The sequence below is a fragment of the Carassius auratus genome, unplaced genomic scaffold, assembly GCF_003368295.1.
Source record: "Carassius auratus strain Wakin unplaced genomic scaffold, ASM336829v1 scaf_tig00021399, whole genome shotgun sequence".
NCBI lineage: Eukaryota > Metazoa > Chordata > Actinopteri > Cypriniformes > Cyprinidae > Carassius > Carassius auratus.
Genome location: NW_020525105.1, coordinates 115,037 through 130,994, shown reverse-complemented (window position 1 = coordinate 130,994; position 15,958 = coordinate 115,037). Strand labels below are relative to the sequence as shown.

The 15,958-nt window shown below is 37.0% G+C and overlaps 1 protein-coding gene across 1 annotated transcript in view; it reads right to left on the bottom strand.

Annotated features, from left to right (window-relative positions):
* The window catches only part of LOC113076895 (F-BAR and double SH3 domains protein 2-like), a 60,776-nt gene extending 45,628 nt beyond the window's left edge, over window positions 1-15,148 (bottom strand). Inside the window, exons 1-2 of the mRNA XM_026249509.1 lie at window positions 14,882-15,148; window positions 11,475-11,572 (exon numbers count right to left, since the gene is read on the bottom strand). Coding sequence (XP_026105294.1) covers window positions 11,475-11,572; window positions 14,882-14,902 — 119 coding nt within the window. The 5' untranslated portion in view covers window positions 14,903-15,148. The remainder of the gene's footprint in view (window positions 1-11,474; window positions 11,573-14,881) is intronic.
* Between the last annotated feature and the right edge of the window lie 810 nt (window positions 15,149-15,958).

Sequence of the window (15,958 nt, the reverse complement as noted above, 5' to 3'; positions counted from 1 at the left end):
GTGAACTCCAGATGTTAAAATCTTTGCCATGACTGACCTACATAGGAAACAGCACAGTTAGGGTCAGAGGTCACTTGGCCTGAGGTCACGTCTACTAATATGTCTCCACTGTGAGCTACGCTATCAAACGTTCAAGAGTTTGGGGTCTATAAGATATTTTTTAAATAAACTAATACTTTTATTCAACTAGGATCCTTTAAATTTAAAGTGACAAAGCGGTTAAAATGTTACATAATATTTCAAATAAATGTTGTTCTTTTGAACTCTTGAGAATAAAAAGAAAAACAAGGTATAAAGGTTTTCACAAAAAATATTAACTATTTTCAACATTGATAATAGACAGAAATGTTTCTTGAGCAGCAAATCAGCGTATTAGAATGATTTCTGAAGGATCATGTGAAACTGAAGACACTGAAAATTCATCTTTGATTACAGGAATAAACTACATTTGTAAATGTATTCAAATAGAAAGCAGTTATTTTAAATTGTAATAATATTTCACAATATTACTCTTGAACCAATATACTATACTAGACCTCAAATATGTAGCTTGTTAAATTCAGCAAATGTTTCTTTTAGATAACATGCTTAATTATCATTTTTGCTAAATAACGGCATCACATTTAAAAAAAATAAAGTATGTAGTATTGCATTCCGAAAATACACATACATGGAAACAAAGAGAACCCGAACAGAAAAGGAGACATCCAGTGGAAGAGGAAATGGGGAAAGATATGAGTCTAAATCAATAATTACAGCAAGCCTCAGAGTGACTAATTACAGAGCAGTATCTCAGCCTGAGGAGCCGTGGAAGCCTAATGATGGCTCTTGCTCTGGGACCAACAGGTCTGTCTGTCTACAGCTGGGAAAAACCCAGCAGTGTCCTTGGAAACCCTGTCATTCCGGATTGAATGCCACTTAAATTATTAAATCAATACAGCAATGACTGCAATTAGAACTTGAATGTTATGTGCTAATTCAATCATTATATCTTGGAAGCAATCATAACGATTCCTCTTGCAAGCATTGCTATTACTGCTATTCATTTCAACTAACCCCTAACAAATCAAGTATTAAAGGGCTCATCAGATGCCCATTTTCCACAAGTTAATATGAATCTTAAGGGTCTTAAAGAAAAGTCTGTAAGATAGTTTGTTACATTTTCTCAGTGGTAGTGTAAAAAACAGCTCTTTTCAGAGCAAACCATTTTGTAGTATATTCCTTTAAATGTTAATGAGCTCTGCTGACCCCGCCCCCTCTCTTCTGAGCTGCTCTCTGAGGGACTGTTTACTCTACCCGCATTCATCGAGAAACTTACTAATTAGCATATTATTAGGAAAGGTGATTTGCAAAAACCTTATACTCCCTTCTTCTGTATGTGAAGCTGGATCACGAATGATTTGCATGAACATAAACGCATTTATGTATGTTGGAAACAAATGTGATCCACTGCGTCTTCATCGGCTCAGATGTCAGGAGTAAATGACCTCTGCTATGTTCATTATTACATCCAACAACAGAACACCTCAATCGCTTAGGAGTCATAAATATGTAGGCCTAACTAGTCCCACAACAACACATTCAGAACACATTCACAAAATGAAAAATATTCGGTAATACTTCAAGTGGACTTGAAGCATTTAGACACATTGTGTTTACTGAGAGCAGAACTGTGGTGGGCAGAATGGCACTTTCTGCAGAGATTGTTTAGTGCGGAAACACACGAAGCAGACCGGAGGAATTTGAGGGCCTAGAGTCAAGCTGTAAACCCAGGAATCTCCCACAAAACTACAAACGCACACAGACCCAGCCAATGTCATTTATCTTATAGGCAGACGTTACAAGCCAAAGGCTAAAAGATTAGTGTTTGTAAGAAACAAATCCATCATTTAAACAAGTCCTCTGTCCTATATTGCTTTCGCCACTCGTCTGAATCAGGACAGAAATACACACAGACCATTTACAAGCCAAAACAGTCTAATAAACGTATATGTTGGGTGGATTTTGAAGTGAGAGACAACAGGAGATTGTTATTATGGACTGGTATTTTGGCAAGAAGCAACTCTTTAAAGTGATGGATTAATTTCTTACAAACACGCAGCTTTTCACTTCACAAGATATTAACTGCTGGACTTGAGTGGTGTTGGATTACTTGTGGATTATTGTGATGTTTTTATCAGCTGTTTGGACTCTCATTCTGACGGCACCCATTCACTGCAGAGGATCTACTGGTGAGCAAGTGATGCAATGCTACATTTCCCCAAATCTGTTTCAATTAAGTGACACAAATGTTCTTTTTTGAGTGAGTGTATTATTCCTTTAAGCATGACTGAACTATCCAAAAGACACTGTACATAAAAAACACGTTGCATGATGGGAGTTGTTTATACAAATCTGTGTATACTAAATGTTAAATGACTGATTACTTCCTAAAAAGAACAGTCATAAACAGTAATACACATACAGATGGGAGAGTGGGGTGTGTGTGTGTTCAGTTATAAACAGATAAAACGAATCCAGAGGTCAGTAAACCTTAGATGACGTGGTTTTTGTTTCTAAGAAAGATAATGTGAACTATTTTTACAGCCTAATATAAAAAAATACCTTAACTATCTACATTACATTTTTTTGTGTGCAAATATTTTTTTTTTTACTGTCTTAAGCCAAAAGAGAAAGTCTGGTCCTTAAATACGAAGGCGCTTGAGTCCCTCCTTCAATCTTATTTTTTATCATCTAGCAAGTGAAGAAACAATATTTGAGGAACAGTACTTTAATACTCAAGGTTAAAGGGTTAAAGTCACTAACCCCAAGCATGAGAACCAGTAATAGTGATGTTTGACTTGACAAGAACAAGAGAGCGGAAGAGTTAAATCCTCAGAATAAGAAACCAAGTACAACAAAGAGATGGAGAGACTCAGAGATGAGATCGAGCGAAAGACAAATGAATCGATGGGCATTAGGAGGAGCGTTTTCGATCTAATTAAGAGTGTCAGAGGCGTCTGAGCTATTGGTGAGAGGGGAGGAAGAGGTCGGAGAGGTCAAGGCCTTGTATTTCACTTCCAGCTTTTCCAATTAGTGCTTGTTTGGATGTGAGAGCAATGCAATCTCCACACAACACAACACAGACGGCCAAGTGTGTGTGTGTGTGTGTGTGTGTGTGTGTGTGTGTGTGTGTGTGTGTGTCTGATGTGACATCCTCTGTAGCTGAAGCCTATTATGAGGAATATTGCAATTTTTTTAAAGTTTAGTGTCTGCAAGATGTTAATGTTTTTGTCTCTTCTGCTCACTAAGGTTGCATTTTTTTATCAACAATGCAGTAAAACAGTAAAATTTTGAAACGCATTTACAATTCAAAGTATCAGTTTTTGATTTGAATATATTTTAAAATGTAAATTATACCTGTGATGCTAAGATTAATTTTCTGCATCATTACTCCAGTCTTCAATGTCACATGTTCCTTCAGTAATCATTCTGATATGCTGATTTATATGATTTGCTGCTTAAAAAAACATTTTTCATTATTATCAATGTTGAAAAGAGTTTTGCTGCTTCATATTTTTGTGGAAAGGTACACAATTTATTTGAAACAGAAAACTTTTGTAATATTATCAACGTCTTTACAGTCATTTTTGATCAATTCTTGCTGAACAAAAGTATTTAATAATCTTATTGACCCTATACTTCTGAAGGGCAGTGTACATTGTGATATTACTTTCATGACACTTTGCCTAAAACTCAAGAAATGTTACTTATATTGTAAAATATTTATATGCAATGGATAATTTAATTGAAAACTACAGCATTACAGTAAACATAATCTGAAAAACATCAGTTGAGATTCAAATAAAGAGGTTAAAATGTCTGATGCATTACAGTATTTCTTTGAAAATTGGCTACATTTTCCTAATGCAAAACTTTATTTTGGTTTTAAATGTGACCTGCACATGTTTTCGTGACTTTCTGGAGCCGGTACAAAGCATTCCACTTTGAAGCATTAGGCTCGCTTGCTCTCTTTAAGAATTCATAAACCTGTATGGTTGAATTTGCTTATGAACGCTGTGTTTGTGTGGGAGAACATGACTTTGTGTTAAAGTGAGCATGAGAGAATGTGAACTCCAGGGAGACGAGCATTACAGTTCTCCTCCTTCCTTTATCAGCACCCTCCTGCTCTCACATGCCTCCTCAAATTCCTTTCTCCCTTTCAGAAACCCCCCCATCATGCTCTATAACATCACACACTGGCTCACTTTTCACATCCGAATCCGTTTTGCTTGCCTCAAGTTGTAAAGCCTCCATCCTCACAGCACAGTCTGAAATCTGCAGGAATTTGTGCTGTTTTCCTTCCCAGATCACAGGCATGTGCTTTTTTCCACACTAAAAGCTCACAATAGAAAGCACACACACACACACACACACACGGCCCTCCAGATCATCTCCAGGATAGAAGGCATGTCTGGGCCTCACGCTCCTATTGTTCTAGTGCTCTAAAGACATCACGGAGAGTGCTATAATACAGATTCATGGTGCTAGTTAAGGCAAGAGTCACTATTACTCCTTCTCACAAACAACCTTTAGGGATTTGAATGACTAAAATTATAGCACTATAGCTTTATGAGAGGAAACAGAAAAAATATAAGACATTTTGGTAACACTTTAGAATAAGGTTCCATTAGTTAATGTTAGTTAATGTATTAATTAACATGAACAAACAATGAATAATACATTTATTACTGTATTTATTCATCTTCGTTAATGTTAGTTAATGAAAATACAGTTATTCATTGTTAGTTCATGGTAATTAACAGTGCATTAACTAATGTTAACAAGCACAACTTTTGATTTAAATAATGCATTAGTAAATGTTGAAATGAACATGAACTAAGACTTATAAATGCTGTAGAAGGATTGTTCTTGCTTAGTTCATGTTAACGAAAGTAGTTAACTAACATTAACTAATGGAACCTTATTCTAAAGTGTTACCGACATTTTTACTTTACTTTTGCATTATCATTCCTCCAGTCTTCAGTGTCACATGATCTTCAGAAATCGTTCTAACATGCTGATTTGCTGCTCGAGAACCATTTTGTTGAAAACAACTGTGCTGCTTAATATTTAAGAGATCAGAACGTTGCCAAAGATTTCTGACACCTTTGATCATTTTACTGAATCCTGAAGTGCAAACTGTGTACTATATAAGTTTTAGAAATTCATATAATCAGTTTGTGTGAGGAACCGACCATAACAGACATTTCCCTCAGATTAATAATATAGTTCACGCCAGAATAGAAAAAGCAAACATAGAAAATAGTTTCAACTACTTTTGTCCTTACAATGAAATCCAATGGGGCCCAAAAAAACGGTGGACTCCATTGAAGTTAACTGAAAGGATGGACAGAAAAACATCAAGACATTATTCAATCTTCTTTAGTGTTCTGCAGATGAAAGAAAGTCATACAGGTTTGGAACAACATTTGCACATATCTAAAACTTTCACTTTAATCTCATGTCTATCTAGACCGAACTGAATTGTTCACACTACGTATCATTTACGGTCTACATGTGGCGCAGGTTGAGGCTGAGCAGATGCGTTTCGGTGTTTGAGAACGCTGTTGAAAGAATGAAAAGGCTTTTCATGAAATACCTCTCTGATCAAATTAGCCTTGAGATTCGGGAGGCAGGCTCAATTTCATTAAAGCCTTTGAGAGATGTGGGCTTGTGTGTGTGACGATGGTTGTAAGAAAAGCTCATTCATTAAAGAATGATGGAGAGCAGGATTTCTGTGCATTTGGAAGACAAAGTTAATGCTCAGGTCAGATCTGACTCAGAAAACCTTGGGACAACTCAACATAACAAGAGCAAACATCAGCCTTCAACGACCAAATTCTAATGTCACAATCTAGCTATTTTTACTGGAATTCAAAGTAAAAATTGTTCCTATATCAGAAAGTGCAAAAGAGAAACAGATCCAGTCAGAATTAGGGCTGAGAAGAATCATATTGGTCAATATTGTAAGTATGATTATTTAACATGATTATAAGTGGGCCACATGACCAAAACTTTATACGATTGAAAGATTCATTTAAATATAGTGACATATATCAAATATATGTTTTCTGTAAATGAGGTTGCTGACATCTACATTTTAGATGCCAGTAGGGTTACTTGAAGTCTTCAAACATGATTGAAAAATAATTCTAAGAAAAAAGATACAAGTGAAACAAAGAGTGATTTGCGTTTTTATGCAAGTCTAAAGTATTCAGTAAAAAGCCTAGTACAGAAATGTTAAAATCAAATGTAAAATAAGCAGTATAGTAAGAACTTATTAAAGCTACAAAAGTCCTTCAGTCAAGAGCAGTGACTGATTTTCTCTTTGTCTTTTGTTGTTTGATTAATACGAAGCACACAGTCAGCAGCAGAAATATAGGCTACTGTCACTTTAAGAGCTGCGCGGTGGATGCATTTTATTTTCTTCCTCACATTTGCATTCACTTAAGACATAACCAGGAAGGGTTTCCGTACATAATAATCACCAAGCGCTGCATTTTGACATATTTTAACGAGTATCTGACTGCTTAGGCAAGTAACTTAAGCTAAAAGGTTTTTAAGGAGGATCGAAAGCGCACCGCTGGAAAGGGGGGCGGAACGGGGCACAGGGTTTCATAATCGTTTGAGTCTGAAAAGGGAACTGTATTTCTATTAATTGCACAGCTTTAGCCAGAAGAGTCTTGATGGAACTCATTACGTCTCTCGTACACAAACAGGACAAGGCGGCTCCCTCAAAGCAACTATTTCTTCTCGTCTGCTTTGCTTTTTCCTTCTTTTTCATCTGCTCCATCTATCAGTTTCTGAAACAACAACTCTTTTCAACTCTTTAATATCACACAGGATTCCTCAGCTATTTCCCACAATCCCTCAGCTCCCTCCCATGTCTTCCTGACGGCAGTATCAGGACATCTCTGATATAGATAGTCGCTCAACTGCTGCCCTGGGCAAATAATTCGTCCCACACCATTTGTTCTGCAGATATGAATGATTCCTCAAGTTATGTGAAGAAGAGAGGCGTGCTGTTTTTTGGGCTGCACGATTAAGCAAAATAAAACCAAAATTGCGGTATTGCTTTGTACAATTTTCAGATCACAAAGATTAAGATGTATTTTAATAAATAAAAGCGCTGTTTGTTTAAGAGTGTTTTCATACATACATTTGAAAATGCAACACGCACTAAACATCTTCTTGAGAAGCAATTGTAAATTGGCTGCGGTAAACAAAAGATAAGCTTTAAAGGCTCCCAATGGTTTTCTTTCAAAATAAAAGCATGATGGTTTAACATTTGAAAATGAAGATATTAGAACAGCCATAGAAAATTCAATAAAGTCAAACTACAATACTGTATGATAAAATTCTGTAATATTTTTTTTTTAGAGAATATGCCGATATACAATAAATAGAATCATGATTATTATTGTTAATGCTATTATTATTATTATTATTATTATTATTATATGGTCATATTTATGTATATAAAAATCACAACAATTTGTTTTGGCCCAACGGTGCAGCCTTACAAACAATCACAGCAAACCTGGAGCTTTTTGCCTTTATTTTTTTATATAGGAAATACATACATACATGCATGCATGCAATTAAATAATTCTTATTACAGAGACCTTCAGACCAATCAGACCTTGATTTTTGCCCATAAGGCAAACAATTCTAGACTTATACTTATAGACTTATAGGTGATGGGGATCATGGATCACTCTAATCAGGGAACCGGCTTTACTGATGAGATGCACATTATCATATCATTTGATATATTGTCCAGCCCTAATTCATGCTTTAACTAGTAAAGAGGATGAGATGATTGGTTCATGTGCCACTTGAAATGAGGCGCTACAGCGATCTCTCACCACACATTAAAGAGCCACATAATGGTTTAAATTTCTTTAAAAAAAGACAACTTTGAAAGCTGACACTTTGTTTCATACCTAAAATAACCTGCTCTGTTTTGTCTGTCGGCAATGTCTTTTTCCCTGCATTAGAGCTCCATTGGTTGTTGAATGTAGCAACAGTGACTAAGGGGGCGGTCTATGCAAAGGTTGAACTGAAAAGGAAGGTCCCTAAATCAGTTAACACAGGTCAAGTAACACAAGTGCTGATGTCAGCATCTGCGCATTAACGAATAGGTGAGCAACAGGAGGAAAAGAACAACACCGACTACAGCAGAGCGCTTCATGTTTGGAGTTACTACTGACTCCAGCGTTCTGGTCTGGAAGAGTCAGCAACACTACCCAAAATACACCATGAACTCACCACTGCCAAATATATCTGACACAGTGCGAGTGTGACTGTGTTGGAGTTCTGGGGTAATAACACATCTGCTCACACAGCCGTCCTCTCGTCCTGGAGAGATTACGCTCAGAGGCGGTAAACAGGAAGATCAAACTCACAAGAGCAGCTCAATCAATGGGGCTCTTTGACTCCTGGCTGAGACGTCGATTTATCCCTCTAGACCACCTTGAGACTGTTTGCATACGTGTTTGTCAGCAACAGTCAGACGGAGAATCAAAGAACAGAGCACAGAGACCAGATCTATGAATGTATTTCACAATGAGAGAGCAAAAAGAAGCGAAGTCCGTAAAAGTAAAAGTCACTTTTAAAATCACTTAGTATAATATGACACCATGAGATTTCTTGTTGCAACAAAATCAGCTTTTGGCATCTGTAATAATCCAGAACTATGCTAAAGTACTGGGACTATTTTGCACAAACTATTTCCCAGGACCATAAATAAGTTTTTGCGAAAGGCCCTAAACAAACAGCTCAAATCTAAAGAACAAATCAATTGTCAATACAAATTCAACTTGATAATCAACTTGAGTCCGATGCAAAATCTGCGTGGGGAAATCTTCCACCCTCAAGCGAAATTCCCAACTGTGCACGTTCCTATTGAAATGACTCAATTTAAACCATGACCATTCAATTTGCAGAACACTGGTAAATGTTACTGTAAATTTAGTCTAATTTGACTAACTCTATGTTTGATGAACTTTTAATCTCAATGAGATTTATATGAAAGTACACTCTACTCCTTTAAATTCATTGAAAAGTCAGCATTGAAAATTTAAGTCCGTTTCTGCCACAGAATAAAAAATAAAAAAAGGTAATTGCAACTATGTTTGTGGCAAACATCTGACTTTTTTCTCATAATTCCAAGTTTACATCTAGGGTTGGGAACCGTTAGAAAATTTCCTGTTTTTTCTAGTATTTTACCTTCAATGAATGTAGTGTTGCTGGACGGTAGTGAGTAATGTTGAGTAATGCTGGTCCATCAATCAGCATGTGCTTTAAAGGTGATGTTTTTTACACTATTAATAACATTTTGCTTTTAAGAAGGAATAATCTGGTTGGCCAAATAGTCCCTTGAGGGCTGAGACACTTGTTCATTTCCCTAAATTAATGAACTATAAACTGATATACTTATAACCATGTATACACACTCAAAGCCCCTATTTTACAAATAATAATGCAGTCAGGAGATGTGACGCAATGAGTGGTTTCCACATTTTTAAACATTTAAAATGCATGAAAATAAATATTTTCTTATCCCTCTTGAAATGTCCTGTATACTAAATAATCTATCCCTCATACTTACATAACAATAGCAGTCCATTTATTTAGTGGTCCAAGTTGAAGTCAGTATGTGTATTAATGACAATATGGGACAAATATAAAGTAATTCAGTGGTAGCAGGTGCTGTGTGCTGCCGGTACATGCACAATCAGACTGGCTAAAATGGCTAAAAATCATAACCAAATTATTAATAGTCATAATTATGTTATAAAAAAAATGAAAAATAAAAAAGTGTTTCCAAAGGGGTTTTCACGCATTTCAACCTTCCTTTCCATCCTTGACTATTATTCAGGCAAAGAGTGATTCAAAATTAGATGAGACAAAGTTGACAGGCCTAAAATAAATAAATAAAATAAAACAGATCAATGTTTCAGTGGCAGTTGTTTCTGCACATTAAAAACGAGCATTTTCACGCCATAAATAACTACAAGCGTCACCTTTAAATACGGCGTCTAGCCTGATTAAGGTTATTGATGTAGTGCGTAGCATCATCGCTAGCAGAAGCCAGGGATCTGCACATTCAGCAGGATTCCAGATGGTTAGCTGATTCACTGCATGACTGACTTTCATGTCTCACTATTTTTTGTCTTTTTTTCTGCCTGAAGTCGGGGACAGCAGAAACACCAGCTGAAGGTCTTTGGCTATGAGGCATAAAGCTATTAAAGGATAAGTGCACTTCCAAAATAAAAATTTCCTGATCATTTACTCACTCCCATGACATCCAGGATCTGTCTTTAGTCAAAAAGAAATGAGGGTTTTTGAGGAATACGTTCCAGGATTCTTTTCCATTTTTTCTTCTTTAATCTGGAAGTGAACTTATCCTTTAAAGTGTGCAGCGAGCAGTTCTCTGCAAGGATGCAAAGCTAGATGCTGGCAGAATTTACATGCAATAAAGTTTGTCCTTTCTCCAAGCAGAAGGTATGACATACAGATTACTGAATTTAAGAATCAGACCAAGAATCGGGCCCTTCTACTGTATGTTATAAATAAGGGCAAAGCTATACAGTATAACAGAGTGAAGCACCTGGAATACAAGTATATAAGTCATTTTTAAGTTGCAACATGTTTCAAATTATTAAAAATGTGACTTTATGGATATTTTGGAAAATACAGCAAGCAAACGTTTTTTTTTAAATAATTTGCAATAAAAAAAAAAATCAAATGCAAATGGGAGAGGTGTTTAGAAAACCAGTTTAAAAGTAATTATTATTTTATTATCATAAACTAAATGACATTCTCACCCTTAAATTAGACTAGTCTTTTAGGCAGTCTGTCAACTAATCAGTTGTAAAAATATGCAGTTTAACCTATCCTGACTCTCTCTCTCTCAATCTCTTTTGGACACAAACTTCTTTTCACTCCATTACACAAACACACACCAAAATAGCCTCTAAAGCAGATTACTATTGCACTGCAATTTTCATCTTCAGCTCCCTTGTGAGGGTGTGCCACAGTCAAATATCTTCTTAAACATCCGTAAGCATGTACAAACACATACAAGCTCAAGATGTGCATAAATTCTGTCCAAACGCAGAGGTTTTAACACGACTCCCTCCCCCTGCTCTGAAGCAGCCCGCAATCCCTTTTAAGAGAAGACAAGGAGAGAAAAAACAGGGGAAAAAAGAGAAAAGCAGCACAGTTATGACTTCCAGCTGTGGGAACGACTGGCCTGTGAGCAGGAAGTCCGAAGGAAATGCCTTCGTCACATCCCGCTCCTGTGTTCGTTCTTCAAAAATGGGGAGAATTTTTACTCTTTTTTTTCTTCTTCTGCGGCCTGTTTTATCCGTTTGTTTTTATAGATGCGTGTGTGTTTTAGGCAGTGTTTTAACTTAAATCCTTACCTCATATCTTCTAATAAATCACATTCCGTCTGGTGTTTGAGATGCAGGCGGCCGAGCTGCTCCGTATGAGTGTTCTTCAGTTCCTGTGTCACTTTTACCTGAAAGCAGACGACATCATTAGAGGTGAGGAAGAGGATGGCACATCCAGGGTGCACAAACACACACAATGTCCCACGTTAGCTCATTATTGCGTTTCCAGCTCCAGTCAACTGTACAAGACACGATGACAAATTCACAGTCCTTCCAAACAACAAGAGCAGAATTCCCACTAATCAAACTTGAACAGAACAGACAGACACAGTTTTATGGTCGATTACGTCTATAAAAAAAAAATATCTATGCATGTTAAAACTTTTTCCTGACCCAGTTTGATAAGCTGTCAATCAAAACCTTGGCTCAACCAATGGCGTGAGTTTGTGGGCGGGACAATCTGACCAGCAGTGCTCAGGAAACCTGTTTGAAAATGGTCATCATTTTTTTTGACACTCAATGCGTGAAAGTAACACGCTTCAGCTTTAAACTATTCTATGTTACACAATACAGCACTGCTCATCTTATAATTTAGACTATTAAATATGATTCTACAAAAGTCTAAACTATGAGATGAGCAAACCAAAAACCAAAGTAATTAATAATTAAAAACAGATTTGCATATTTCTGCAACCTTTTGAACCAAGGCTTCAAAATGTCTGAAATGTTTCCATGTTATGTTGACTGAATAAGATTAAATGATTTTATCAAAACAGTTCAGATGAGTTATGATAATTTTTTTTTGATATTTAGCATGATAGGATATCTTTTCTGGCATGACATCCTAATATTCCACATCTAATGGGATCTAAATACATCAGAAACTATTGCATTACACAAAAATGTTAAAAAGCAATCTGTAGACTTTGTACCGTATCAACAACCGAGAATTCATGAACTTAATCAGCAAACTTAAAGCCACACCTTTAGAACATATCACAGTAATGAAAGAGCAACATCCTCACATACCAAATATTCTGTCCAAAAATACCTGTATTTTGTTGCACTTTTCATTTGTTTCACTCTTAATAATAAAGGTATCAAAAGAGGGTTTTGCAGATTTTTTAAAAAAAGAAGCATATTATTTTCTTAATGTGAAGAACATTTTAATAATCTAAAGAATGCCTTTCCACTAAGATGAAATGGTATGTTTGTTAGAGGAACCATCAAATAAATTGGCAGAGTGTAGTGCCATACCAGTAACCTGAAAGAAAACCGTTTTAGGTTTATCTACAGGAAGTTGCCAACAGTAATGCTTTGAGGTCAACAATAAAGACACAGGTGATGGTTTCGATTAAGACCTTTAACCACTCACATCCTGAGTTATGTGGATGTGAAAGTCGTGGAATGATAAAGAACCCTTCCATACACTGATTAAGCTCATAAATAACTCCTTGCTGGAAAGACTATGTGGCGCAGCCATCCAAAACTCCATGAAATAATCTTGATTATAGGAAATATGGCATTGATAACAACACATTTATGAGTTAAAGGAATAGTTCACCCAAAAATGTACTCACCCTCAGGCCATTCAAGATGTAAACAAGTTTGTTTCTTCATGTAGCATCACTAATGGATCCTCTGCAGTGAATGGGTGCCGTCAGAATGAGAGTCCAAACATCTTATAAAAACATCTTAATAATGGATGATATTATCACACAGATATTTGCTGCACAATATGTGAACTGATGGACTGGAGTGGTGTGGATTATTGTGATGTTTTTACCAGCTTTTTTGACTCTCATTCTGACGGCACCCATTCACTGCAGAGCGAGTGATGGAATGTCACATTTCTCCAAATCTGTCCTACATAATGGATGGCTTGAGGGTAAATTCTCAGTTTAGTATTTTCTTAAATGCTCTTAAAATACTTAAGATGAACACATTCTCCTCAATGTCTGGGTTCAATAACAGGTACTGGAACCTGAACCAAACGTAATACAAAAGAAAGTTTAATACGCAGCTGCAAAAAAACAAAACAAAAAAACAACAGGACCAGATCAATGAGCCCGGGCAGGTTGACTAATATCTGGGGAGCAATTGTTAATTACAACAGAAGTTCTCCACTTGCAGGTGAGGAGATAATTGGTTCTGTATCAACTCCCTAAAGGTTAAAGGCAAGGAGGATGGAGAATACTACAGAACGCCTGCATCCAACCCTACCAGCATCAGCAGGACACAATGTTACAAGCTGCACCATAACACATGGTTTGACAGCCGGCTGCACGGCTCTCATCAACACTTTGAGCTGTACAGGTGAAGCATTATTACTCTGAGATGGAGGAAACATTCACAGCAGCATTTGCGTCAGGGGAAAACAACAGGGCATCAACAGACCAGCACATTTTCCTGGCATTTCCTCAGATCTTTGTTGTGGAAATATCCACACTGATGCCAGACACAGATCAAATCAGATTTTTGGTTTGAAAGACACATTTGATGACACATTTACAGTCTGTCCAGCACATGCACCTTTTAATCCCACATTTAACCTAGGATTTATACTGTAGCCTATCCTGTGTCCTGCATTTCTATAGAAAGAGCTAGACGTCATTTTATTGTGCATTCAAAAGGGAGGGAATATTATCAGCGCAAAGCAAACGCTTCTTTGTAAAATATTTGCATTTTAAAACATCGTTTAGCCAAAATAACAGGGCTATAGTGGGGTAAACGTGTGCTACATGCTATCTGCCTCCCTTTTCTCCACAAGACAAAGCAACTGCAACGAGTCAGACGTCACCTTTAAGGATTTTACACTCTGATGTAATGCTTTGAGGATTAAAATGCATAAATGTGTGCGGGATGATAGGAATACAACGGTTTCGCGAGGTAATTTCACATTCCTCCATGCAGCCTGTGGGACATGAGTTTGAAACCCAACACCTCTGCTGTCACCTCTGAGGGAGACAGTAAAACATCTTTGTGCAGGATATATGATTTTAAACGCATCTTCCCCTCGTGTGCATGACATCATGACACATGTGTAACACAATGTCAGACTTTAGGGTGAGAATAATGATTGGTGATCCGTCTATTTGACAAAAGCGTAGTGACTCGGTCCAATCGGAGTAAAAACACACAACACAAGACGACTCTCATGGCTGCAGGGTTTAACCGTTATCTGAGGGCAAATCAGCCTAAAACACTCATCTATCATCTCTAGAAAATGACCTGCTGAATCTCGGGATTATTTACAACCGCTGCCGCTTGAAAAACAACAAGAAAAACAGCACCGCTCGAGAAAACTCTTGATACATGGTTTCAAAACAAACCGCGGCGCGATACAAAGTTGCAACTCAGGGAAAATGTAACAAATCACATTTAAAAATAAAAATAAATAAATAAACACACGCGTTGTTCCAACGCTGGGTTCTTACCTTTCTTGGCGGAGGCTGCATGTTTGAACATTGGCACAAATGAAGTAATATCCCAAAGAAATGATTCCCACTGCGATCGGGAGAAATGATTGAGAAAACGGGATCAGACTGGGATTTGGATCCAAATTCAGACGGCCATGATGAAACAGGTCCAGTCGGGCAGACGCTTAACAAACACTGCAGATCAGGGGAGAAAGTAATGAAAGAGAGAAGAATATGCCTCCAAAGATGAGTCTCCAACCGTAAAATCCAGCCCAACAGCGCCCCGGACCGGACACACCAATCGCCCGCTGCGCGAACTCTACTACGGGGAAGACTTAGCTCATGAATATTAATTACGTAACGGGACGTTCGCTCACTTGGCGAACCTGATTGGCTAACGTTGGTGCGTGGGCAACGGTCATCGGGTCATTTGAATATTAATGAAGTTACGTGATTGGACAGTTCAAGAACGCACCAACAGCAAATAGAGCTCATTACTATTCATGAACTAGGCCTTTGTCATAGTAATGTTAGTACATTTCGCAATCCCATTGATTTTTTATCCAGTGGATGAAAATATAACACATTTTGATGTACTTCGGACAGAGTTACAAAATGAGTTATCGACTGTAGAATTCGGTAAAAACACATTTCAAATGCGTAAAATAATTAGACAAACCATTCTGGAATGTAGGCTATAACACATCTGACATATAAAGCCGCTAAATCTGCAGGTCTGAACATGAGGATACACCTTCAAAGATTTTTCTTTGAATATGTCAAGCTCTTGTGTATGTGCAATATAGATCGTATACAGTCAAATACATTTCACTGGATGTTACATAACAATAATCAGATCTAAGGATCTCAGAATGGATTCCAATACCATGATGAACCTCCTATTAATGTTTCACAGACAATGATCTTTTGACTTTTTTTCACAATATAAATCTGTCTGAACAGGCTACTTGTCACAAGGGAAGACATTAATGAAAGAACAGTCAAAACCACCATTCAGTCTTTTATTATGACTATTTTCTACAAGATAGTGTAATGAAAAATCTGAAACTTCAGTGGAAGTGTTATATAATGACT